Source organism: Carlito syrichta, unplaced genomic scaffold (genome assembly GCF_000164805.1).
Source record: "Carlito syrichta isolate Samal-C Ts95f unplaced genomic scaffold, Tarsius_syrichta-2.0.1 Scaffold311833, whole genome shotgun sequence".
Lineage (NCBI taxonomy): Eukaryota > Metazoa > Chordata > Mammalia > Primates > Tarsiidae > Carlito > Carlito syrichta.
Genome location: NW_007255929.1, coordinates 115,650 through 141,883, shown reverse-complemented (window position 1 = coordinate 141,883; position 26,234 = coordinate 115,650). Strand labels below are relative to the sequence as shown.

Below are 26,234 nucleotides of genomic sequence, written 5' to 3'. Positions count from 1 at the left end.
TCGCCCAGACTGGAGTGCAGTGGCCGCTCCTGGCCACCGCAGCCTCGACCTGCTGGGCTCCGGCGATCCTTCTGCCTCAGCCTTCCGCATAGCCGGAATTACAGGCGCGCGATACCACACCCAACTGATTTTTTTTTTGATTTATTGTAGAGATGAGGTCTCGCTGCCCAGGCGGGTCTCGAACCTGTGGGCTCAGGCAATCCACTCACCTCAGCCTCCCAAAGGCGCGGGATTACAGGCTGAGCCACCAAGCCCGGCTATGTTTTACTAATTTAACACCACTATGCAATCACAAAACGAGAATTTCACAATATGGAAAGAGTTATTAAATGTGCATTTTTTTGCATTTTTATTTTTGGAAATACAACACTTAGAGGATTACAGTATGCCCCTGAAGCACATAGTGTACTCAGACAGATAAAACAATCTATTTACCAGGTTGGCTTTGTGTCATTTCTAGGCTTGGTGATGTCACGGGTTTCAAAGTAAGAGTTTTCAGTTCAGTGGGAGCTGAAAGAAGAGGGTCTAAGTTGTAAAAGTAATTATGAAGAATTTATTCCATAGGTTTCAGACTGAGGTAACAATAAGCTAAAATGCACAGACCCTGAAAATTGTAAATTTATAGAAAGACATGTAAAATGTGCTCTATTTAAAGCAGAGGTCAACAAACTAGCGCTGCTAACCAGCCCTGTGTCTGGTTGGTGAGCCAAGAATGGTTTTCACATTTTTTAAGTGATGGGAAAAAATGAAAAGAGTAATATTTCATGACATGTGAAAATGGTCTGAAATTCAAATAAAGTTTTATTGGCACACAGATCATGAACTAAAATAACTCAGGGAATATTTACGTATCAGTTCTGGTTATCTTCAAGCTACAGCAGTAGAATTGAGTAGTTGTGACAGAAGCTGAATGCCTGCAAAATCTAAAATGTTTACTGTTTATACATTACAGAAAAAAATTGTTGACCTCTGATTTAATGCGGCCTTCTGGAAAACCAAGAGCCTATTGGAAAAAATTAGGTCCTCATGGATGACTATATCTGAGTCTTAATTCCCAGAAGGGCTTCCTAATAACTTTCTGTACATGATTTCATGTTAGCAACATCAACAAAATGTTGAGTATCATCTAGGAATGTTTTGTTCTGTATTTCAGCTCCACCATCTGCTTGCCTACCCTCAACAGGTATCAAGACTTTATTTTTGCTGTTCCCACAATTCCACCTACTAATCCAAATCCTATAATTATTTCAAAGCCCAACTACTGTTAACCCACATTGATCCCTGACATCTTTGAATATTTTCTGGTTTTGCCACTCAGTTAAACAAACTGCTGTCATGTAAGTAAACTGCCTTATAGCTAGAAGACTCTAAGAAAACCTTGAGTTTTCTTCGCAATTACATTGGATTCTGTTTCAGAGGTAAAATGTGCCCTTACCTTTAATTTCCGCCTTTGCTACTTACCCCACCCTACCCCACTCAATAGCTAATACAGTACTGAGTATACAGAGAACAAGGAAAGGATTACTTACTTAAGCAAAAGCAGTTAGTACCAATTAGAAACAGATGATGAAATGGAGTAAGAACGGAATAAGATGCATCCTTTGTCAGAGACGATCCTCATGCAGGGCACAAGATGGATTTAGCTACAACATAGATCTTTCTCAGCTACACACCTAATGATGAACGCTATAGCTGTCAAGCTGTGGACCAGTATGAGGGACCTTTCTCTCAGAAGGCATAGGGGTGGGAAGCTCAAAGTGACCTCATTGTCATTCCTATGACCCAACAGCTAGAAAGACTCCTTAAACCAGAAGCCAAAGATTTTCCTTATTTCAACGGAGAAGCTTCAGGAAGTTTAAGGTTTGGGCAGTGGATAAGGTTTCTCATTCATCCCCCTTTATGTTTTTGAAAGGAAAGGAAGGTGATCGTGGGTCACCATTGGGTTTGTAGGTCTAAAAACCACCAATAGCATTGTATGTGGACCTATGTTGTTTAAAACAGGTTAGATTTTGAGTTTATTAATTACTAGTTTCTTATCACTGAGGATTACTTAAGAGACCAAGATTATGTATAAAGTTTGTTAATTAAAGAAATTAATATTAATATGCATAGGTACTCAGAAGGATCACTATGGAGTAAAGATTAAGAGACACTGCTAACCGGTAGTGGGGGAGAAAAGTGTCCAAGGTCATCGATGATTAGGGGACCTATTAGAATAGAAGAGAGTGACAACAGCAATCTTAGGAAGCAGGAGGAAATCTGACCATGATAGTGATGGAGTGGGTTTTTAACTAGCAAGAAAATGTATTTAATGAAAATCACAAAAGTCTTTACCAAATGTTGTTACTGAAGCCTCAGTACTAGGAATAACAGGTTCAAAGCCTGGAACAGGAACTCACCAAAAGCAACAACATGAATGCAAGGAAGCTTGAACACACATGCAAAACTTTAATTTTTCTTTTAAAATATGAGTTCCAAATTATGCACCTTTTAAAAAAAACTTTAGAATTGTTAGGAAGCAAATACTTGCTTTTGAAGATCTGACCACGGTAGCCAGAACAATTCATTGGAGAAAGTGGTCACAACTTTTGAACCCTGCTATGTGGCTTAGTATTGTCCACATGAGTTTTTTCCAGGTATTTGGTTTTCTGATTCTAAAACTAGTCTAGAAGTTTGGAAATCTGTTCAGGCAATGTATATGAAGATATATATATATGAAACAAACTTGTTGCCTTTCTTTGAAGGTGAAAAATCTAATCATGGCTACAATAACTAGATCATATGTTTCAATGCATATATAGTAATAAATAATCATGAGTGACTATGCCAATCTTTCTGTAAACACGTTTGTAAAGAGAGACCAAGAACTTCACACAAACCAAGTCACTTAAGAGATCAGGCATACAAATCTCCCCAAGTCATGTGCTCTGTAGAGAAGCAGCTAATAACTATACCATATAACTTGCTTCTTAGAGAACATGACAATGGTTTCTTCCCATCATGGACATTGCTTTGAGTCACCACTAGGATAGGTTGCTAGGGGTCACCCCTCAAACCAAGGAGTCATACATTTACCCAATTTAGTCTGAGGTACTTCTGGACTTGATGTGGTTTTAGGTCTTGGACGTGGCCGACGTGTTCGTTGTGCTTTAGGAGCTGAAGGAAGAAACTGAATTACTCTAGTGCAGGTGGCTTTGGAGACAAATCTATAGATTTTTAAGGATATATTTCCTTGAGATTTAAGGCATATGTCTTTTAAGATTAGAATATCTTCTCCTATTTTATTAATTCACTGATATACCATATAGATCCTAATACAATACAAAAAATATGAGCAAAGAAACAGTACATTTCTACAGTTGATGAGAGAGAAGCAGTGCAAATAAGGGACAGATGGAGATTCATGGTTGAAACGCAGCTTAAAGTGGTCAATGCCTTTTAAACAAATGCACAAGATCACGTGACATGATGTTGAGCAGTTACTAAGCAGCTTGATGTCACTGAAGATTCTTGAGAGAGAAAACTTAAAATCAAGTCAAAAGTAAAGAGACTCATAAATCTCTAACTTCAAAAAAACTAAAGCCAAACTCTGGGTGGGTTCTTAGGCTCACACTAAAAATTTTAAGTGTGACAAAGAATCCATGGTACCATAAGAATTGTTAGAGTTTAGTCGGTCTAGGCAAGATGTGTAGACACTACCAACTATATTTGAAATTTAGCTTTAGATGTGAATACTATTTAGACGAAACTACATGATACAAATTCAAATAAGATGACATGGTAGAAAGCTATTATGAACTAGGGCCACGCAGAGCTTTTAGAAACAATGGGTACCTTCAATGTGATAATCATCAACACTCATAAGAAGAAGCAATATAAAATTGAAGGATAGCAGAGGATAACAAGACAGTCTCATAAAGCTGATGACAACATGATTATGATGATGATGGAATGGGTTTGAAAATGAGAAGGAAGAAATTACTGAGGAACAAAGGATATCATTACCCAGTGTTGTTTCTGGAGCCTCAGTTCTAAAAGTCTCAGGTTGAAGGACTGTAGCAACAGCTAGTCAAAAAATAATAAATAGACCAAAAAGATTTAACAAATTCACTTTGAAAATTAATTTCACGAGTCAATTTTTAAGCTTCAGAGTTGAGAGAAAGGCAACACTTGTTCTTTGCATATTTGGTCAAACCTTGGCCAGGTCCCATTCATCTCATAAGATTGGCTTATAAGATAGCATTGTATGCAGTTAAATATCACCAGATGGTTACAAGACAATCTCCTAGATGTTTGATTATCTAGTCCTTGCTAAGGTGGGAGACTGCTAGATAAGCTTTTTACACATTTACCTAATAGATACTTTTCCATATATGGAAAAAAGCATTTACCTGTCTACTTGCACTAGAAGTTGAAATAAATGTCTGATGTTTTTGTCTATTTTTAAAATAATTATGGGTACAACAGAGAGTTTATATGTTTGAAAACATAAAGCGCAACATATAATTAATGAATTGTGTACATCAAAATCTCAAAGTGCTCCTTGATTCAATAAAAGCTAAGAAATACCATTAAATCCTGTTAAAGAAGAAGAGTTAGTCTACACTTATTCAAACTTTCAAATTTGGGCACATTTAAAATATTTCCAATTTACTAAAAACATTATTCTGGAAACAACAAATCCACTGATATACCATACAGATCCTAATACAATAAAAAAATATGAGCAAAGAAACAGTACATTTCTACAGTTGATGAGAGAGAAGCAGTGCAAATAAGGGATAGATGGAGATTCATGCTTGAAACGCAGCTTAAAGTGGTCAATTCCTTTTAAACAAATGCACAAGATCACATGACATGATGTTGAGCAGTTACATAGCAGCTTGATGTCCTGAAATTAGTTCATGCACAGTTCTCTTAAATTCAGCCAATAACTTGACATAGAGCCTGCATAGTTTCAAGATAGAGACTGTAATGGAATGACAACAAAGGATAATGGAATAGTCTTAAGATGCAGAGAAAACTGTGACCACCATGAGGTGACAATGAGCAGGAAAAAGCACTATTTGAAGGACACACATTCTCATTACCCTTGATTTCTGGAGTTTCAGTTCTAAGAGTACCAGGTTCAAGATCTGTAGAAGGAACTAATTAAAGCAGTGAAATAAGCACTTGTGAAAAGTCAGTACATTAAATATTACCAGTATAATATTGCTTCAACAGGTGCATAACAATTTGAATACATTTTCTGAAGTTTAATACTAGTTGTTGAGGATTTGGTCACCTTATAGTCAAGTAAACAATCTTTTGAAAGCACTCAGTCATAGCCTATAAGATCTGGTAAGCATCTCAATAAAGCCAACGCAATATTCTCATAGGTATCTGAGTACCTAATTCTGACTATTGTCGAAGACTGCCCTGGAAACTTGTTCAGACATTTTACCAAATATTTACTTATTTAACTGTCCTGGAAACTTCTGTGGAAGCTCTAAAAAAATAGTATGTCTAAAAGAGTGCGGATACAATCAACATTTCACTTGGGAGGAGACATAGCAAAGAATAAAACAAAGTGAACCACACTCATCTTGTTGAGAATGCATATTTGGAAACAGGCAGCGATCTCATTTGAGGTAAAGGTACTCAACAAATCAGGATGAAAAACAAACACTCAGTGTGTGGTGTCTGGTAGAGCAGCTCTCTGTTCTAATAACAAAAACGTAGGACCCTAGATAGTTGATGTTCTTAGGTTTGATGCAAACTTCTGAGTCATACCTTTGAGGACTTCTCAACTGCTCTTATGAACCCTTCCAATGCAGCACTATCCTGCTCATTTGCGAAAGCCTGTGCCCTCCACATCTTTCTTTCTGCCTCTTTTCATCTCCAGGATAAGACCCAACTTATTTCCATCTCTTTAATGCTATTCTTTACAAATTTCTTTATTTAAACTCATAAAGGTTTATAGCTCCCCAAAACAAATTTGATTTGCAGAGACACACTGCCTTAGTTCAATCTTTGAATATTTCATACCCAGGCAGGTTTTGACTTCTCACTATACTACAACATGAGAAAACAAAAACAAGCCTCCTCTTCCTGTGAAATCATCACAGCTGTTGATGTGGCTGTGGGAAGATGGAAGGTATTTAATATTTGTTTCTAGAGATAAAAATATTTGGTTCTATTTAAGACGTTTTGTCTTGAGAAGAATCAAATAAAATGAGTAGTAAACAACAACAAAAATACACAGTAAGGAAGAGACCCAGTGCAGGAAGTACAAGGAATTCAGTTGCCACACAGGCCTCTCCCAACTGTGTTTTTCTTTGCTAACTCAACAGTGGGAGTAGCAGCCGACCACATTGTACCTTTTGCCCACATGGGTCATCACTCCCTACCATGGACATCAGTCATGAATGCCCAAGAGCTGCTAGAATGCTCTCCTTTAACCAGAAACCCACATTTACCCGGTTTGGTTTGAGGAGCCTCGGGACTTGGTGTGGTTTTAGGTTTGGGACGTGGACGACGGGTTCGTTGTGATGTTTTAGGAGCTAAAGAAAGAAAACTTCAGTTACTACCGAGTCTGTAGTTCAGAAACTATAGGAAGCAAGACACAAGGCTCTGGATTTCCTAAAGCTTGTAAGATTATCTTATATTTCAGGAAATCTGTCTTTTTAATTTTTTAATTAGAAATTTTCACCCTTACTATAATAGTATATCTCCATTTATAGTTCGATGTTCATTGGGAAAAAAGTATCGTATGTAAAGTAAAATTATTAATTTAAGAAGTGAAGAGTAACAGTTAATAGGATTTATTGAATAAAAAAGTTATGACTCACTACTAAAATATCACGGTAGTGGTGGTCAGTTATAAGTTCTTTGCCAGTTTACTAAAATAATACCACATAATTAACTATAATGTCAATTAAAGAACAAATATCACAAAGATACCATAAATGAATGAATGAATGAATGAATAGAACTTTAGGGGGGAAAAAACCCTCCCTGGCATCATCATAACTGTTAGACTCAAGAAAATAGCTTTTTAAAGTCATCTTTAACAAAACATTGGTAAACACACACACACACACACACACACACAGAGGATAACACAACAATTTCAATGGTTACATGCCCAACAGATAACCAGAGTTAGGTTCATGCACAGCTCTCTTAAAACCAAGGGGCGACTTGTTTTAAGAGTCAGAATTGTCAATCTTTTTAAAATGAAGAATATGACGGGATGACAACAGAGAATGATGATATAGTTTTATAAAGCAGAAGAATCTGTGGCTATGATGTAGATGAAATGGGTTTGACGATGAGAAGAAAGAACACTTAGGATAACAGTGTGTTATTACCTTGTGTTGTCACCCAAGTCTCAGTTCTGAGCATATCAGGTTCAAGTGCTGTAGTAGGAACTGACCAAAAGTATTAAAATAAACCAAATGATAGCTTTAAATAAATGAAAGTTCAAAACTTTTTAAAAAATGAATCCTACTAGTATAATATAGTTTGTAGAATTATTCAGCAAAATTTAAAAACTGTTAAAAGATAGACAGCTGAATTTTAAAATTTGGCCATACCTAAACCAGGAACTTATTTCCTTGTACCTCCTTCTTTGATTATTTAATTAATAATCTGAAATGAACTGGGTAGGTATTGCCAAGAATTCATCTTTGGAATGAGACAGAAGCCTCAGCATGAACTGAGTAGGGTAACTTTCCATTTTAAGCAAAGAAAGAGCATGCCTTCATGTGGAAAGAAGAGCTTGTGATATATACCAGATTTTAATCTCAATTGTGCCATCAGGCACCTAGGGATCTCCACCATGGGGATATAGGGACCCAGTGAGATACGGAAAGATTGTGACTACCATCTTGAAGACATCATCAAGTCAATTTTCTGATTAGACTCTCTCCTCTGGTCTCTATGACACCTCTTTCTGATTTTATTCTTCCCACCTTCTATACACCTATTATTATGGTAATCTTAAGGCTCCAGTCTTTAATCTATATTTTTCTGCTCCAAATATTTATATACCAAGCACAATTTATTGGTAGCACTCCCCAAAAAACAACTTTGTATTTGCATAGATACCACCTACTGCCTTCTACTTTATTTATAAGGGAAAGTCTTTTGTTCTCAATTCTCTTGCTGGTCTGAGGACTAAAGCATGTCTTGCACATCTGGTGTGTACCCCCACAAAGGTGCTAATATGATCTGGAAGTCACTGAAGACACTTAAATGTTGACTTGAACTGAATATACCTAGCTTTTCTTTTTAAAAGAGTTTTATTTTCAAGAGATAAGTGGAAGTTAACAAAATGCACAGTGACAGAGAAGATTGTACACAGGAAGCATGGAATATTCCACTGCACCACAGATGCCCCGAGCAAGTGTGTTCCTCTTACCACTGCTCCAGTGGGAACTGCTGCTGATCATGAACTGTACCTTTCCTTTTGTAGGAGTCTATTGGCTATTCCTAACCACTAGGACTACTCTTGAGACCCTGCTGGGTTAGGTTGATGGAATGCTTTATATACACCAGGAATGCATGGTTTACCTAGTTTGGATTCAGGTCTTTCAGGACTTGGTGTGGTTTTTGGTCTGGGACGTGGACGACGTGTCCGTTGTGATGTTTTGGAAGCTAAAGGAAGAAATTCTTAGGTTACTACATAACTCCAGTATCTATAGTTCTGGAAGTTATGGGAGGTGAAAATGTGACTCTAGATTTTAAGAAGAGTATAATTGAATGGACACAAGGAATGATACTGTTGTCACATGAAGCAAGATGAAACATGAGGTTTGACAATAAGCAAAAGACTTATTTTAAGAAAAAGTTTAATAACATTACCTAATGTTGTTCCTGAGGCTTCTGTTCTAAGAACGACAGGTTCTAGGACTGTAGCCGGAACTGACCAGAAACAACACAATAAGCCACAGAGATTTAAAAATGTATGAGAAGTTAGAATATTCACATGTAAACAAATCTTACTAGTATATCAGTTCTTCTACAGAAATAACAACAAAAAATAATGTTTTAAGTAAGAGAAGGAATGTATGCTAGTTTCTTGAAAATTTGGCCAAGTTATAGTCACGGCCAGTCTCAGGCTTAGCCTCTGAACTATCCTGAGTAGCTTAAATAAGATAACATGAAATTTTCCTAGGGTTTTAACTAACTGATATGGAAAACTCTGCTTTGGAAAATGCTATAACACATTTATCTAATATATACCTAGAAAATAAATTGTTTAAAAAATGATTACTGTGCATCTCTAAACATTAGCACATACTATGTCTACGTAAACATGGATATGAGAGATAGTTTATAAAGTTGAAATAGATATGAAAATTTATCATCAAATTAGACTAAGAAGGATAAAGATGGCTACTCAGTTTTCAAGAGTGCATCTGTCTGCCCTCAGCCTAGGAAAAGTGGAAATAAAAGATGTTGTCTCTTAATAAAATCCAAGCTCCTAAATCAGGTCATCAAAATCCTCCAACTGATTAGACATACACTTCCAAATGCAGCATCATCAACAGCCATAATTGACCATCTAGAAGAAGCCCATCTAGACTAGACTGCTATTCTGACTGACTCCCACTTGATGTTCAGTCCTTCTGCCACGATCCCTTCTTCTCTCCATTCGTCCAAATCCTGCAGGGGGCCCAAGGTTCGCCACTCAAGTCAGGCAGCCTTGATCGTTTTCTCTACAAGATCATTACTTTATGTTTCTATGTCCTCAACTCAACTGTTTTAGAAGTGAAATAAGTCTCCTACAATTGGTGTATCACACATGGCTACCAACGTGGGACCACGAATATGCAAGGCGATTGCAATTTGTTTACTTGAATTGAATATTTTGGCTCTGCTAAAGAAGCTTTGCCTTTAAGTTTTGAATGGAATCTGATAGTAAGAAATATTCTAAATACAACGTTTCAAAGAAGAGTCTCACATAGAAAAATAAGATATTCTGGCCCCAGTTGGGTCTCATCCAGTCATATTCTCCTTGAAAACTGGGTAGACAAAAAGCTACTTATGACGCCTCATGCCTTCACACTTAGGGAGAATAAGAGCTGTTACCGCCCAACATTGGCATTGTTTCACGTCCTCACTGGGACAGTCTACTAGGGCTCACCCTTAAACCAAGGAATCTCACATTTACCCATTTTGGTCTGAGGTGCTTGAGAGCTTGGTGTGGTTTTAGGTCTGGGACGTGGACGACGGGTTCTTTGTGACGTTGTGGTAGCTGAAGAAAGAAAAGCCTTGTGTTACTTTAGTTCTTATGGTTCTGTATTCTGAGGAGAGGTTTTTCCAAAACTTGTCAGATTTTCTAAAGTTCCAGGGACTTTAGTTCTATTTAGTTTTACTTTTTTGCTCCTTAATACCTATGTGCCTTCTTTTAAAATTATACTTTGGTGGCAAACTCATGTATATAGTTGAGCTGCTTATCCAAGGCATGAGGATTAGCACTTGTTTTGAGAAGCTCATGGAACTTCCTCACTGGAAGAAAACTAATTGAGACAAAGTGTTCAATGAAAGGGGAGAAGAAAGCAGAGTCACACTAAGGAAAAGGCTTGTAATTTAAAAATTCATCTGGGTGTGGTGGCTCATGCCTGTAATCCCAGCACTTTGGGAGGTGGAGGCAAGAGAATTGCCTGAGCCCAGGGGTCCAAGACGAGTGGGCAACTTGGCAAGACCTCATCTCTACATAAATTTTAAAAAAAAATAGCCAAGCATGGTAATGCATGCCTGTAATCCCAGCTCTCGGAAGGCTAAGGGGAAAGGATTGCCTGAGCCCAGCAGGTTGAGGTTGTGGTGGCCATGAATGTGCTACTGCAATCCAGCCTGGGTGACAGAGTGAGACTCCAACTCAAAACAAATAAGTAAAAAAATAATTTCAGGTTAGGGTAATTTCCTAATTGTCAAATTAGTAACAAAGCACATCATTACTTAAAGTGCCAAAAAGAAACAAACATACCATGTAAACAGTTTTTAAAATTTAATCTAGAAATTTAGATGTTCAAAGGAGAATAAGAGCAGCCATTCCTGTGGATCAGTCTAGATAAGAAATATTAGCAGTTATCAAAGTTGTTTGAAAACTTAGTGTTAATATAGAACATTGCTCAGTGAAGCACAAAATGACATGACAATTTAAAAAAATGCATCCCACAGCAGACAAATGTTTTCAACTAAGCTCATGTCTGGCTCTCGTAAAAACAACAGGAAACTTGTTTTTAAGAGGCTTTGGTATTCTTCAGATGATGAAAATGACTGAATGGCAACAGAGGATGATGATCGCTGGCATAGAAGGGGATAAGCCATGTTATGGGGATGGAGACTGAATGGAATGAACAAAGAACAGCGGAAGCACCCAGCTAATAGCCAAGAAGTGGTAGGGTCATTACCTATGGTTGTCCCAGGGGTCTCAGTTCTAAAAGTAACAGGATCAAGCTCTGTAACAGGAACTGAAGTAATAAAATAAACAAAAGAGTTTTTAAAAAAATGTATGATGAACTACTGTATTCGCTTCAAAATGGATCCTGCCAGTGTTAACACAGCCTCTAGGATAATTTAAGACAGTTTTTGGATGAAGGTGTTATGGACGGAATTGTATCCATTCCCTCCCGCACCAAACTCATATATTGACACCCTAACCCCCACAATGACTGTATTTGGAGATTAAAATCTTCAAAGTGATAATTAAGGTTAAATGAGGTCATAAGGAGGGACCCCAATCCAATAGGACTCATGGCCTTCTAAGAAGAGGAGATACTAGGGATGTGCACACAAAGATAAAACGCCATGTAAGGAAACAGTGAGAAGGCAGCCATCTGTAAGCCGGGGAGATAGGCCTCAGGACAAACCAAACCTGTGGACATCTTGATCTTGGAGTTCTAGTTTCTAGAACCACCTAATCTGAACTACTTTGTGACAGCCCTGGTAAACTAATTAAAAGGGAAATCAAATATTTTGTCTAGACTTGGCCCAGCCACAGCCAGGTACTACACCTCGTGAGAATAGTCATCACTTTTGGTCTCTGTTTAGCACCACATGACACAAACAGTTCTCTAGTTATACTGTTTTATCGTCTGTGGAAGACTTTAGGACATTTTTAGATATTTACTTGAATATGTTTCTAACCATTCTCAAGAAGCACATGGAAAACTAATTTGCACTTTAGTAGATACTGAATAAAGAAAACATCTACTATGTTTATCAAATTATGGTTGCAGAAAAGTTCCAAAATATCCAAGCAGCCATTACACAGATAACTAAAAATGACTATGATGAATCTTGCTGAGAACTCAGCTTTGGAAAGAGCTTGTCACTTCTGTCCAAAGAAAGGCACTCAAGAGGACCAGGTAAAAGGCAGCTGATCAGTCTGTTGTATACACTAAATCACTCACCCACACCCAGCAGAGGGAAAACTTCCAGTGAGAAGAGACTTCTGATGCTCCTGAGAGCAATGTCAGACTCAAAGAATAGGATATGCAAGACCTCCTTCTACTTTCCATGTCATTCTCATGCAGAATTACCAACAAAAATTGTTTTGACTAACCCTGGAAGTGGCAGGATCGCTACCTTCTCTGGCTATTTTGAAACATACACTATTTTCCCATCTTTGTTCATTCCACATTTGTGCAAATTCTGATGTAACTTCACGGCCTAGACTCTTTCCCTGCTCTATTGAAACCCAAGTTATTTTTTTTCTTCAAGCCTTATAATAAGTCTGAAATTCAACATTTATATACCCAAGAAAAGTCTTGAATTTGCAAAAACACCCTGCCTTAATTTTCATTCTCTAGGCTTTTTGTGTGAAAAAGTAATTGTGCTCAACTAACCTGCAGACTGAGAAGTAAGACACGTCTCGACCTATGACAGTTAGAGTGAAGATCCTACTAATGTCTTCTAAACATAACCCCCTTGCCAATTCTGAGGGGATAATAGCCCCTCAGAATCCCCTCATGAGGGGCACATCGTTTTACATTTCAACCAGTGACCTTAAACCAAGGGCCCTGCATTTATCTGGTGTAGTCTCAGGTGAAGCTAGACTTGGAATAATTTTGTGTCATGAATGATATGACCGTTTGGAGGTTTTTGAAGGTAGAGAAGTAAACTATTAGTTACTTAAAAATTTATGGCTCTGCAAATTATAAAATTTTAAAAAGTCTTTAGGTTTTCCAAAGCTTGATCGATTTTCTTGAATTTTAGGAAGTATATCTCTCTAATGCAAGAATTTTGTTCCTACTATGCTCTTTTATCTTCTTTTGCTATTGAAGATACTTTTTGGGTACAAAAATTGACATATTAAATGAAGTTATTAATTCAGAGAGTCAGGATTGGTATTTATATCACATCCTCCTAGAGTTCTGTGCCTAGGCTAGAAAGGTTAAGAACCATCTAAACTATAGAGTCTGATTTCACATTACGGATGGGGCTTATTATTTAAATGTATTAGAATTGACCACATTATCTGTTAGTACATTAAAAACATATTACCCACGTTAGCAAAACAACAGAAATAATAGGAAGTTAAAAAGATAGATGTTAACAAGGGTACCTGCATAATGAACATTTGTATACCTAACCCTGAATTGCACCCCACATCTTTAAAATAAAAAAATTAAAAGGAAAAAAGAAGATAGATGTACAAAGAGCGTGTAAAGAAACTTCTGTGTTACAGCCTGGTTAGCATAGATCAAAGTCAGACATTCTCAAGGATATATGAAAGTTACTTTAAGAGAGAACTCTGGTTAAGCCAAAAACATAAAGTGGCATGAAAAACAGGTTAAATAAGTTACAGAGCAAGAAGAGATCTCAAAGTAGATTCAGAAATAGCTTTCTTATGAACAAGAGGCAACTTGCTTTATGCATTGTTCAATCCTCATAAAACGAAATATGTAATTGAATGGCAGCATAGAGTGGAACAAGCTTGACAGTAAGCAGGAAAAGCACTTGCTGAAGGTCAGAAAGTGGCATTACCGAATGCTGTCCCTGGAGCCTCTTTTATAGGAGAAACTGGTTCAAAGACGGTAGCAGGAACTGGTCAAAAATAATTAAACACCCAACAAATATTAACAATTCATAAAAACTGAGAACATTCACTTCAAAATAGAATTTTACCAGGATCATGATGTGTCTAGAGCACAAAGTGAATGCATTTAGCTTGTGAGCTGAGGGAATATGGTGCCTCTGCCCTTGGGTACCAGTTTATCTCTTAGGAGAAGCTGCCATTGAGTTTGTATTCAGATAAGAATTTATATGAAGAGTCTCAGAAGTTTCTCTCATTCTTTGGTGGTCTGAGCCTAACTAATGTACCATAGTCGATCCTCCCTATCTTGCTGAAAACTCATCTTTGGAAAGAGATCATGAGCTTTGTCCAACCTGAGTGCTTAAGGGAACCAAGGGGCAACCCCTCGGTCTGTGATGTATAGCAGGGCGTCACTCTGCCCAATACCCAGAGAAGGCCTGACTGTGTGTGGATACTCATGAATCCCAGATGAAATCCAGTACCCTCAGTCCAGCATTCAAAATCTCTTCTCAACTATGGGGCCACTTAACTGCAGTATCCTCAATGAAGTGTTCCAATCGACACCTAGAAGCCCAACAGTCATGGTTGGTCAGAGAAAAAATTCTGTCTCCTCTGACTGGCTTCCATACATTTCTTGCCTTTCAGAACTTCTCCATTACCCTTCCCCCAGAATGTTTTTTTCTGTTTTTAAGTGGTTGTAAATTTTTTAAAATGCTCCAAAGATTATATGGCCCATAAAGCCCAGACTATTCACTAGCCAGTCCTTTCTAGAAAATGTTTGCCACTGGGCTCGGTGGCTCAGCCTATAATTCCGAGCCTTGGGAGGCTGAGATGAGTGGATTGCCTGAGCCCGTGGGTTTGAGACCTGCCTGGGCAACTTGACGAGACCACATCTCTATAATAAATCAAAAAATCAGCCGGGTGTGGTAGCGCATGCCTGTAATTCTGGCTACTGGGAAGGCTGAGGCAGAAGGATCGCTGGAGCCCAGCAGGTCGAGGCTGCGGTGGCCGGGAGAGGCCACTGCACTCCAGTCTGGGTGACAGAGTGAGACTCTAACTCAAAAAAAAAAAAAAAGTTTGCCAACTCTTGCCCTATATCCTTATTATGACTTATATGACTTTCACAGTTGGCAAGAAAAAAACAGTCCCTCTACACAAACATACATCTCTTCTCTAGTTGTTTTGATTGCTCATAAGCTTTCAGTATTGAAAGGGGAAATAGAATTGAATGAGAAGTAAACTAAATAGACATTGGGAGATAAGTGTAAAGAATTTGGCTATCGTACCACCTCTCCAGCCCTGTTTCCTGTTGCCTGTTCTGATATGGAGGCAGCTGTGGACCCTGACTTGCCACTTTGTTTTTTTTGGGCCCCACCACATGGGCTGCTAGGATGTCCTAAGCAGGACCTACACATTTACCCAGTTCCGTCTGAGGTACTTCAGGACTTGGCGTGGTTTTAGGTTTGGGATGTGGATGGCGAGTTTGTTGAGGCACCTCGGGAGCTGAAGGAAGGAAACTTCAGATTAATGTAGTACTTGGGGTTCTAGAAGCTGTGGATAGAATTAGATTTGCCATAGTTTCTTGAGGCTCAGGAAGTTTTTCAAGTTTGAAATATTTGCCACTATTTTGATAAGACGTCACTATCATTTACACGTTTCTGAAGAGCAAAAATCACACAAACATGAATTGATGTATCAAGGATATCTCAAGGAACTTCTTATAGGGATTCCTGAACTAAAAAAAAAAAAAAAAAAAAAAAAATCCCAAACCTTGCTGAGTGATAATGGTGATGGGTGATTTCATACTAGTCATGGTGCTTATAATTAAGTTTATCAGTCATGGACATACATATCTTATATTTTGCTCCTTACTGGAGAAATACCATATTATTATTCAAAATGCTAAAAGAAAACCTAAATCATGCAGATAGTAAAAATATAGGAATTTAGACCTGCAGAAGAATGACATCACACCATAATACCTGTGCTGATTTACTCAGCCTAGAGGTCAGGGTGAGATACCTTCATCTTCACTCCCGTGTTGATTACGCTCGAAACTCAGTAACAAAGAATGTAGTTAACATGTTACATGGAAATAAGACATCACAAATTCAAAGGTGTTACATTGAAGATACATACACTGAATGAAGTTTATGTTTGGCTCACTGAGAAACAAGAAATTGTTTCAATACTCTTCAACATATCAGAAAGTAATTGAATGACAGAGGATGGCAACACACAAATGTAGTGAAATGGGAGACGCTGTGGTTATGATGGTGATGAAATGGGTCATAAGTGAGTAGGAAAAGCAGATGGTGATGAATAAGTGTATCGTTACCTAGTGTTGTCCCTGGAGCCTCGGTTCTAAGAACTGGTTCGAGGGCTGTGGCAGGAACTGATCAAAAGTAATAAAAAGAAACCACAGAGATTTTGTGAATGAATGAAGTATCAGAAAAGTTATCTTACCAGTAAAATAATGTTTCTAAGGACGCAAAGTTAATTTTTAGTATTCTTAACTCAAGAGAAAGTGGATGTATTTTTTTTTCTTTGAATATTCTCCACACTTTAGTAAGGCAAGCATTTGATTCAGAAGATAGTCAGTCTTTGGACTCTGCTAAGTACCTCACAGAGTCAGTAGTAAGATCTCCTTGTTGTTTGAACATCTGATCCTAGCAAACATGAACATACTAGAAAATCTGGTTAGTCATTTTCTTAGAAAAAGACATGGTAGGTTAGGCATGGTGGCTCACACCTGCAATCCCAGTACATGGGGAGGTGAAAGCAAGAGGATTGCCTGAATCCAGGGGTTTGAGACCAACCCGGACAACTTGGCAAGACCTTGTCTCTACAATAAATCAAAAAATTAATGAGAGCCGGGCTCGGTGGCTCAGCCTGTAATCTCGTGCCTTTGGGAGGTTGAGGTGAGTGGATTACCTGAGCCCGTGGGTTCAAGACCTACCTGGGCAACTTGGCGAGACCTCATCTCTACAATAAATCAAAAATTAGCCAGGCGTGGTAGTGCGCGCCTGTAGTTCCAGTTACCTGGAAGGCTGAGGCAGAAGGATCTCCGGAGCCCAGCTGGTTGAGGCTGGGTGACAGAGTGAGACTCCAACTCAAAAAAAAAAAAAAAAATTAATGAGAGATTAGTGAGGCATGATGGCATGTGCCTGTAGTTCCAGGTAATTGAAAGGCTGAGGTGGAAAGATTGTCTGAGCCCAGCAGGTGAAGACTGCAATAGTTGTGAGTGTGTCACTGCACTCCAGCCTGGGTGACAGAGTGAGACTCTGACTTAAAAAAAAAAAAAAAAAAAAAAAAAAGACATGGTAAGGACAACTAGAGTTTTGTAGAAGCAAAATCCAGAGAGAATTCATTATAAGCAGCAACCAAGCATGAAAGATGCAATAAACAATCTATCTGAAAGTAAACACAGTGTGGCACCCAGACTCTATGGTGATCCCCAGGAATTTCTGCCTCCTGGTGTTAACACCTCTGTGTAATCCCTACCCTTGAGTGTGCACTGGAGCTAACCTGCTTCTAACCAATGGAATAAAGCAAAGGCAATGGGTGTCACTCCCTTGATTAGGGATGTGTGTGTATCTGCATGCTATCCCAAGGGAGAAGAAGATAGAAGGGAAGGGAAGGTGGCAAGAAGATAGAGAGGATAGATTATACAAGTACTAACCCCAGGAGGAGGGAATTATTGGGGGTTCTCCAGGGTTTGTCCACCATACATACCAACATAGCCAAAAGAAAGCTGAGACTGGAATCACCAGACCAACGCACACAGCAGTACTTAATGTAACTTGGTAAAGAACCAACTCTCAATGTTTGGTATCATTAGACTGGGTATCTCCAGTTCTAAGAACAGAAGAAGCATGATCCTGTGCAGAAATAGGAATCACTGAAGCCCACAGGATCAAACCAAAGCTTCTGAGTAGACAACCTGACAGAATACCAACAAGCTGTCCTCTGTGTGGCTCCAGGACAACCCCAGCTTGTCATCCTTCTACTCAACCAATGTCTACACTGATTTCTTTCCAATTATTCTGGTTCTTTTCTATACCAATGCAATAAATTATTTTATAGCTGCATAAATGTGCTGCCTTATGTTACTTTCTCCCTGGTTGTATAGGAAAAGCTTTTGTTTACAACCACAGTACAAACCGACTGGGAAATACAGCACACCTCCTACTTCTGATGAGTGGACAAACATGACTTTGGGGAATTAGAAGGGATTCAGTTCAAGTGACTGATTTGAACTGATTGTGCTGACTCAATACTCCCCTGAGTAGCTTTATTTTAAAGTTGTGAATGAAATCAAATAGCAAGAAGAGTAAGTGAAATAACCATTAATAGAGAAGATTCCTATGAAGGCAGCGAGGGGTGCTCAGCTGTCTCATGTCTCCTCACTAACTACTAGCTTTTACTCTTAAGCGATGTACAGGGCATGATTCAATACATCATACGTGCACAGAACCGAGGATCCCACCTGGGGTAGACTGCTTGAATTTTTCAAACCAGAGACCACATATTTACCCAGTTTGGTCTGAGGTACTTCTGGATGGGGTGTGGTTTTAGGTTTGCGATGTGGACGACGGGGTCTTTTTGTTGTTGTTGGAGCTGAAGGAAGAAAATGTAGGATTAATATAGTGCTAAGGGCTCTATTAACTGGCTAGAATGACATAACATATGTCTAAGTGTTGTTGTTGTTTTTTTAACTTATTAGAGTTTGAGTTGAGAGTTACCACTTTAGTTTGAAACTTTCTTTTTCAGTATATTAATATTTTTTCTTCGGAAATTGGAAATTTTCCAGAGACAAAGTTTATACATATAATTAGGTCTAATAAGTGAAGATTAGGAACTATCACTATTTCCTTAAAAGTGTCTCAAATCCAAAACTGGTTACAAATCACTGCTCAATTCTGATGGCGTGAGAGGTGTTCTAACCAATCCTACAGTATTCACTTATAATTCAGGATAACTAGCCTTGGACAAATTTTCCACTCGATAATTTACTAGAATAAGTATACAAAATTCACTGAGACACCAACAAAGCCAAAAGAATTTACATTGAACTTGAAAAATTTAAAGATGCTTAAAGAAACTTTGTGGCATCACCACTGTTACTGTACCAGTGGTCTAAATAAGGGGTATATAGGGAGGCATGGTTGGATCTCAGCTCCAACAGCACTGTTCAGAGACTCAGATTGACATAATACAATTTTGAGCTGAGCCATGAAGCAGATAGCCATCTTGAATTAAGTCCTTGTACATTTCGGTTAAAAGGAAAACCTTCAATATTTCAAGATGAATACTGTAACAGGATGGCAACAGAGGATGGCAACCATCATCTATACAGCACAATAGCAAAGTCTGACAATGAGTAAGAAAAAGCACTTGCTGATGAACATGAATAATCATTACCTAAAGAGATCCCAGGAGTAACAGGTCCAAAGTCTGTAGCAAGAAATGATCGAAAGGAATTTAAAAAAAGAAGTAAATGTTAAACACATGAGAAAAGCCATCATTCTCTTAAACGTAAAGCTTTACCAGTATAGCATTGGTTCTACAGCCAAAACCAAACAAAATCTAAAGTTCTCATAGAACTTTAAGGTACATAGATGTTTGTTCTTATGAAATAGATATATCCTTAGCATCACCAACATGATTAGCTGTTTTTCTTGTTTTTATATTACCTGATAATCCAACAGAAAATTCTGCTTAGAAAAATATTTAGCCATCTAATAACGTTATGTTTAATGATTAAAGAATACGAAAGTATAATTTGTAATACTACAGACTGGAAAACAAAACACTAGTTCATGATAGATGCAACTACTGACATATTTAAGCAGATACAATGAATAACCAAAATAGACAACGCTCTTTTTTGCTGAGAGTTCACTTTGGAAAAAGACCAAGACCTTTGTTCAAACAAAGGCATGCATACAAAGAGCTAGATAGAGAAGGTCATTCAATCCATCAAACTTGTTAGTGCATCTCTCTGTTATCAGGACAGAAAAGGCCTGCCCCTAGGATGGGAAAGCAGACTGTAGCCAACTGGCTTATATCCCGTCATGGAAGTCAGGCATTCAAGGTGCTCTTTGTGGACACATTCAAAAGGAGCATCACTGCTCAGCAAAGGGAACACTACCTATCTCACAATCAGATTGCATTTCTAATCGCTGTCTCTCTGCTGTCACCCACACATGTACCTTCCCATCCACCCACAAGTCCACAGATGCTACAAATTTCAGGGTCCACATTACACTTATCAGCTCGCAGAATTTTTTTTTTTTGCTTCTCTAAGAAGGAACTATGTTCCTACCAGTTAGTAAAACTTAATACATATTTGCTTTTACCCATATCCCTTTATATTATGACATCCTTACAAAGGAGCGACTTCTTAATATTAAGTCCATTTGTTATTTCTACAATATTCCTCACAGATGCAAATATGGTATTGAACAAAAGGAGTGAACTAAATATGCTAACTAGATACTTAACTAGTAAGGTTTTGCTGAGCCAGAATAAAAAATGTAATAGAATGTCAGAGAAGCAAATCTAATAACCAGGCACCAAGGAGGTCCTTGGCATGAGAAAGTCACGGGTATTTGCCAGAGCACTATATTGGTAGCAACTGCTTTCCATGACTTGAGCCTTTGCCATGAAAGGTCACAGGGGTTATTAGGTGGCATGTTAAACTGCCACCCCCATATTACATCCAGCTGGGCTCCATAAGAACCACATATTATTTACCTAGTTTGGTCTGAGGTGTCTCTGGGCGTGGTGTGGTTTTATGTTTGGGACGTGGACGGCGTGTTCTTGCTCGTGGTGTTTTTGGAGCTAAGGAAAAGAAACTGGTTATTGTAGTCTTATGATGACTCCAGAAACTAAAGAAAGGATTACACATGACCCTAGGTTTTTAAAAATCTCCCCAAGTCTTAAGAAATTTGTCTCTTTGGAATTTTTTCCTGGTCATCTATATGCAAAAACTTTTTCTCTCTTTCTTTTTTTTTTGGTCTACTGATAGGTCTTTTAAGACAGATAGAAAACATATTATTATTTGAACAATTTGAAAACTTTATTATTAGTTGCTGGTATGATTTTCAAAGAGGGCCCAGACCCAAGGGAAGTTAGACATCTGGCATGTCAACATCACTTCAGGTAAGGGCCCAAGCTTACCTGCTTTGGGGAAGGTATGCTTAGAAATTATTTATCTTAGGCATATATTCCAATAAAATTATTAGGATAAACATATATCATATCTTAAAATAGTTAATAGATAATAAAAATGCCCTACATATCTCAAAACAACAAAAAGCAGGATGCCCACAGAATTATAGTTGATGTTCATGGAGCAGATACTCCTAATTGTATTTGAAATGCAGCTTTAATATAAAACACTGCTTGAGCAGAATCACAGGTTCTATAAAGTATTAATAAAGCTGATAATATGGAAGACAGATTCTTTTTACTAGCTATATATAGGCTTATAACTAAGGATCTTCAATACATTCAAAATGGAGAATATAGTTGAATGACAAGAGGCTGATGAGAAAATCTTATAAGAGAAAAGAACCACTTGACCCAGACAGTGATGGAATAGATTGGACAATGAGCAGAAAAAGCACATGCTTAAAGACATGAAAGGTCATTACCTAATGTTGTCTCTGGAGTCTCAGTTCTCAGAGTTTTGGGTTCAATGGCTGTGGTAGGAACTAACCAAAAGCAATATAATAAACAATGGAGATTAAAAAATATAAAAAAACAAATCTTGAAGATGAATCTTTTCAACCCTGTAATGTTTGAAAAGCACTGCTGAACTCTGAGAAAATAGCATTTGTTCTCCAGGAGCTGGCTACACTCTCACATGCATTTATCACAAAATAGCCATATCCTTTGCTCTCTGCATCTCTATGAGGGCAATCAAAAGTATTTATCTGTGTTTGGTCATCTATTCTAACTACATCAAAAGCTTGGCTCCAAGAAAATCTCTTAGTTGTCTGAAATGTAATCTTAAATTACACCAAAAAGTTATTACAAAAGCCTCTGTTAGTATTTGAAAGACTTTCAACACCATTATTCATTTGTTTTGAGGGTGGTAATTATGAAGAGAATTAAAAATACTGTTATTAATTAGTCTGTTTACTGGAGATCTGTTAGCAGTTGTGCAAAGGTAAATTTGTGCCTTTTCTTCATAATATGATATTGCTTCTTGCTCAATATCTTTATTTAGTTCAAATGGATAAGTAGGAGATCATTATTCAAGTAAGGAACAGAGATGACTAAGAAAAAGTGTGAAAGGCAATCATTCAACTTTTTGTCTGGATAAATAAGATTTCTATAATATTCAGAAATAATCATGCACAGATATGAAGTTAATTAAGAATTATAACTCTTTTATATTCGTTTCCATTTATTTTCATTAAATCCAGAAAACTAACTGTAACTTTCTAACATCTCGTCATCAAAAACCCTTTAAGCATTTGTACAGAGAGTGACTTTCCCTCATTGCTCAAGACATCATAGCACAAAGTTGGTGTAAGCCACCCTGAAAACATCTTGTGAACTAACATACAGAAGAGTTGGAGGAAGCCAGGACAACAGGATGAAAACACTATTTATAACTTCAAACAAAACAGGGAATTCCTATTTTGTTTGGAATTTAGCATCACAAGATGAATTTGACAACAGAAAGATCCAGTAGTATTTGAACATAGGATGGACCCAAGGAAGGACTTTTGTGAGAATGAGAAAATAATGTACCATCACAAACTTCTTATAAGCCCACTGAGGAGAAGCTCCAACCAGCTTTTTCACTGCTCCCCTCCCACATCCATAGATTGTATAACACACACACTCAAGCAGAGGTTTTAGAAATTTCCTGGTTTGAAGCACGGATGGACAGAGTGCCTATGAGTCTTGACAGCATCAAGTGCAAGCAGTCTGAATATCTCCAGATGAGACTGAAGAAGGAATAATATTCAGGTGTTACAAGCTGAGCAGCAGAAGATGCCTAACTTGATGTTAAGAGGGTCACTGTTGAAAATGGCAAACCATTTTTGGAAATGAATGGAAAAAAGTGTCAAATGACAATTGTGCATATGGGAGAATACAGATAATGACAAAAGAGATGAGAAGGGCAAGCTCAGAGAAACATTAGCAAAGATGGAAGAAAGCATCTTTACCTATGGTCATCGAGGGAACTTCAGTTTCAAATGGAACAGCCTCAAAGACTGCATCACAAAAAATAAACAGATGTAAGTAATAAAGTCAAAATTTTTAGGGCCTCACTGTTTAATTCAGAGGATACTGAGCCTGGTTTATTCTAGGTTGATATATATTGCCTTCTTGATAGGTTTATTTATTATGAGAGCTGCTCTTAGCAAATCAGAATTTTACACTAATTGGACTCTTAGGAGAAAATTTTAATTGCAAAGCAGTTGAATTTTCAGAACTGTTATATAAACATCTTATAGGGTAGAAAGTCAGTTAACAGTTACTGTTTAAAATGTCAATAGGGTATTTTAGAGGACACCAGTTGCTGACTAGTAAATCTTCTTCTCAGTCTATAAAGAAAGAACAGTGTCAGCCTTCTGTGTGTACTGACTAGTAGTGGTTAATAATATCACTTTCAAAAACGTTCCAGATACAGAAAATTCAGGTTTCTATTTATAACAAATTCAGAAAACAAGGCCTAAATATGCTTTAATAAAACAGAATCTGTCAGTCAGATGTAAAATTTAAAATTTACTAATTTGTCATACATTGATTTCTTCATTTAGCTCTTAAAACATCAGTGTGGCTACTTTGAGGAGATAATGAACAAAATCAGGTTATTTGAGTTTCTATGATTTATATGATATGACAGATTATAAACATTTTCAGCAACATTTCCAAAGAAAATCCTGTTAAGCTAAAGCACTGGAAATTATGTTTACCGGATTTAGTTGGTGGCATGTCTGGGTTTGCTGTGGTTTGGGGTTTAGGAAAAAATTGCTTTGGTGGTTTTAAATCTGAAGGAAAAAGAGTGCCATAATTAGTGTGACAGTTGAGCTGTGAAGATTAATGTTACTTACACGTTGTTTTCCTATTTATAGATTAAGGCATTGAAAGAAGTGATTACCAGGCTGGATTTGAGGCTCATCTGGTCTGTGTGTGGTTTTGGGTCTCTTGGAGGGTTTTGATGCTAAAGGAAAAGGTATTAAAATTAGCATAATGGCTATGGATGTGACTGTCAAAAATAAGGACATATATTCTGAAAAGAAAAAAACACTATATAAATTCAATGACTATATAAAAATTAATTCCTGGGGTATGGGAAGGGTGAAAAAGGAGTCCATTTTAACTATACACTTACATAATTAGTTTTTCCTGAAATGAAAAATTGTCAGGAAATACTCAAAATGTGTCTTTGAGCAGAAGTAATGAGAACTGCCATAATACTTATTTCCTATATAAGTTCAAAAAGGACAGAGTATATTAGTTCTATTTATTTGATTGATAGATTTTCTTTAGTATAAAAACAGTAAGGTAGAAAATTGAAATTTGCTTAGGAGGAGATCTGGAAAATAATCCATAAACATTTAAAATTACACGTAAGAAATAATGTTACATGGCTACTGATATCTGGAATTTTCCAAACTAAAGCAGTGACAGATTTGATTGTGAAAGTTGAGAAATAACAACAAAATGGAAATGGTAATATTCAATAGTATTAGTACTAAAAACAGTAAACCAGTTTGGGACTTTTAATGCTCTCAAGTACAAAGATGATAAATTGTTTTATATTAGATCCTAGGAATAGTCTTTGTACCTCTGTTTCCTAAACATACTTAAGGAAACATCTGAAAACATTTTTTCAATGAAACAGAAAAACTCAAGATATTATTTCATGCAGCTGATTAAAAGGGTGAAAGTCTCACAAGTTGAATGAGTAAAGCAATGAAATGCTAACCATGGCACTGTAATTAAATTTTGCTATTTGTTCAGCCAGGATGAGCACAGAAGTCTGTCTGAGAAAGAGTCGATGGCTTTCTCAACACTGGGACAGTGATGGAAAGACAGAGGGTCAGCAGAGAACCAGGAAGTTGTGTCCAAGACCACACCCCTTCCCTAAATGAGCACGCTGGGATCCTTCTAGAAGAACTCTCCTATCTTTAGGCTCTTCAGGTCCAGATAGGAGGGTGAGGGGAAGCGTGGGATGAAATGGTGATGAGGTGGTAGAACTGCAGTCATGCCTGGGGTGAGGGATGGGAAAAGCAAAAGTGACAATCCATGACAATAGTAGATTTAGAATCCAGGTAGAATTACCAATTGTGGGCACCAAGAGCTCCGGTTGTTCTGTGGCAGGTTCCAGAGCTATAGAAGCAAAAACCAAAAGTGCTAATTATGTCGAGAAGTGGCATCTTGAGGAAGGAAACATTATGCCTCCAACTAGGACACTCCACCTAAACTGGGTACTTTTTCTGACTGTGAATTTCCCTTTTCTCCCCGACTTATTCCTCTTTTCCTTAATTCTTTTTCACACCTCATCTGTCATGAACACGGATCATATCATTCAAGGCGCCTTACTTTAATAATCCCTTAATGGGCTGGATTTCTGCTGTGTGTATCTTAACAACTATAACTAAAATATTATATAAAATATGTTATATACATAATATGAATATAGACAGTGAGTACAGATGCTCAGACATAAAAATCAACTCCACTGGTTCCTAAAACCCAGCAATGTGAGCAGCTGATAACTACTAAGTAAGAAGCTGCCACATTCCACTTTTTATGTTAATTGGAACCCTGAACATCACATTTACCCGGTTTGGACTTGGGCACTTCTGGACTAGGTGTGGTTTTAGGGCGAGGACGAGGGCGGGGACGGGGGCGGCGGCCTGGTCGTTTGGTCTTTGGTGGAGCTGAAGAAAAAAAATTATCTATTTAGTACAGGAAGGGTGTTGCCACAAACTGATAGTAAATATCACATCTATGTTATAAGCACATGTAAGCCCTTTGACTTATTATAGACAATATCCATCTGTTTTTGCAACATTCTATCATTATTTACCCAGTTAAATGAGGTCTTAAGTAATTTTTTGTGAAAGATTAATAAACTGTTCAAGAGATCTGTCTATTCTTCTGTTTTGAAAATGGAAAATCTCAACTTTGTACAATTTAGAGAAGATAGTCACATAAAAATACCTGT

At 37.6% G+C, this 26,234-nt stretch overlaps 1 protein-coding gene across 1 annotated transcript in view; it reads right to left on the bottom strand.

Annotated features, from left to right (window-relative positions):
- The window catches only part of ABI3BP (ABI family member 3 binding protein), a 192,664-nt gene that overhangs the window by 75,464 nt on the left and 90,966 nt on the right, over positions 1-26,234 (bottom strand). Inside the window, exons 22-41 of the mRNA XM_021718108.1 lie at positions 25,849-25,947; positions 25,346-25,393; positions 21,691-21,750; positions 20,789-20,875; positions 19,454-19,486; positions 18,566-18,649; positions 16,368-16,424; positions 15,449-15,532; positions 13,981-14,040; positions 11,403-11,462; positions 10,160-10,243; positions 8,848-8,907; positions 8,557-8,640; positions 7,353-7,412; positions 6,459-6,542; positions 5,091-5,147; positions 4,006-4,065; positions 3,076-3,156; positions 2,335-2,394; positions 436-510 (exon numbers count right to left, since the gene is read on the bottom strand). Coding sequence (XP_021573783.1) covers positions 436-510; positions 2,335-2,394; positions 3,076-3,156; positions 4,006-4,065; positions 5,091-5,147; positions 6,459-6,542; positions 7,353-7,412; positions 8,557-8,640; positions 8,848-8,907; positions 10,160-10,243; positions 11,403-11,462; positions 13,981-14,040; positions 15,449-15,532; positions 16,368-16,424; positions 18,566-18,649; positions 19,454-19,486; positions 20,789-20,875; positions 21,691-21,750; positions 25,346-25,393; positions 25,849-25,947 — 1,377 coding nt within the window. The remainder of the gene's footprint in view (positions 1-435; positions 511-2,334; positions 2,395-3,075; positions 3,157-4,005; positions 4,066-5,090; positions 5,148-6,458; positions 6,543-7,352; positions 7,413-8,556; positions 8,641-8,847; positions 8,908-10,159; positions 10,244-11,402; positions 11,463-13,980; positions 14,041-15,448; positions 15,533-16,367; positions 16,425-18,565; positions 18,650-19,453; positions 19,487-20,788; positions 20,876-21,690; positions 21,751-25,345; positions 25,394-25,848; positions 25,948-26,234) is intronic.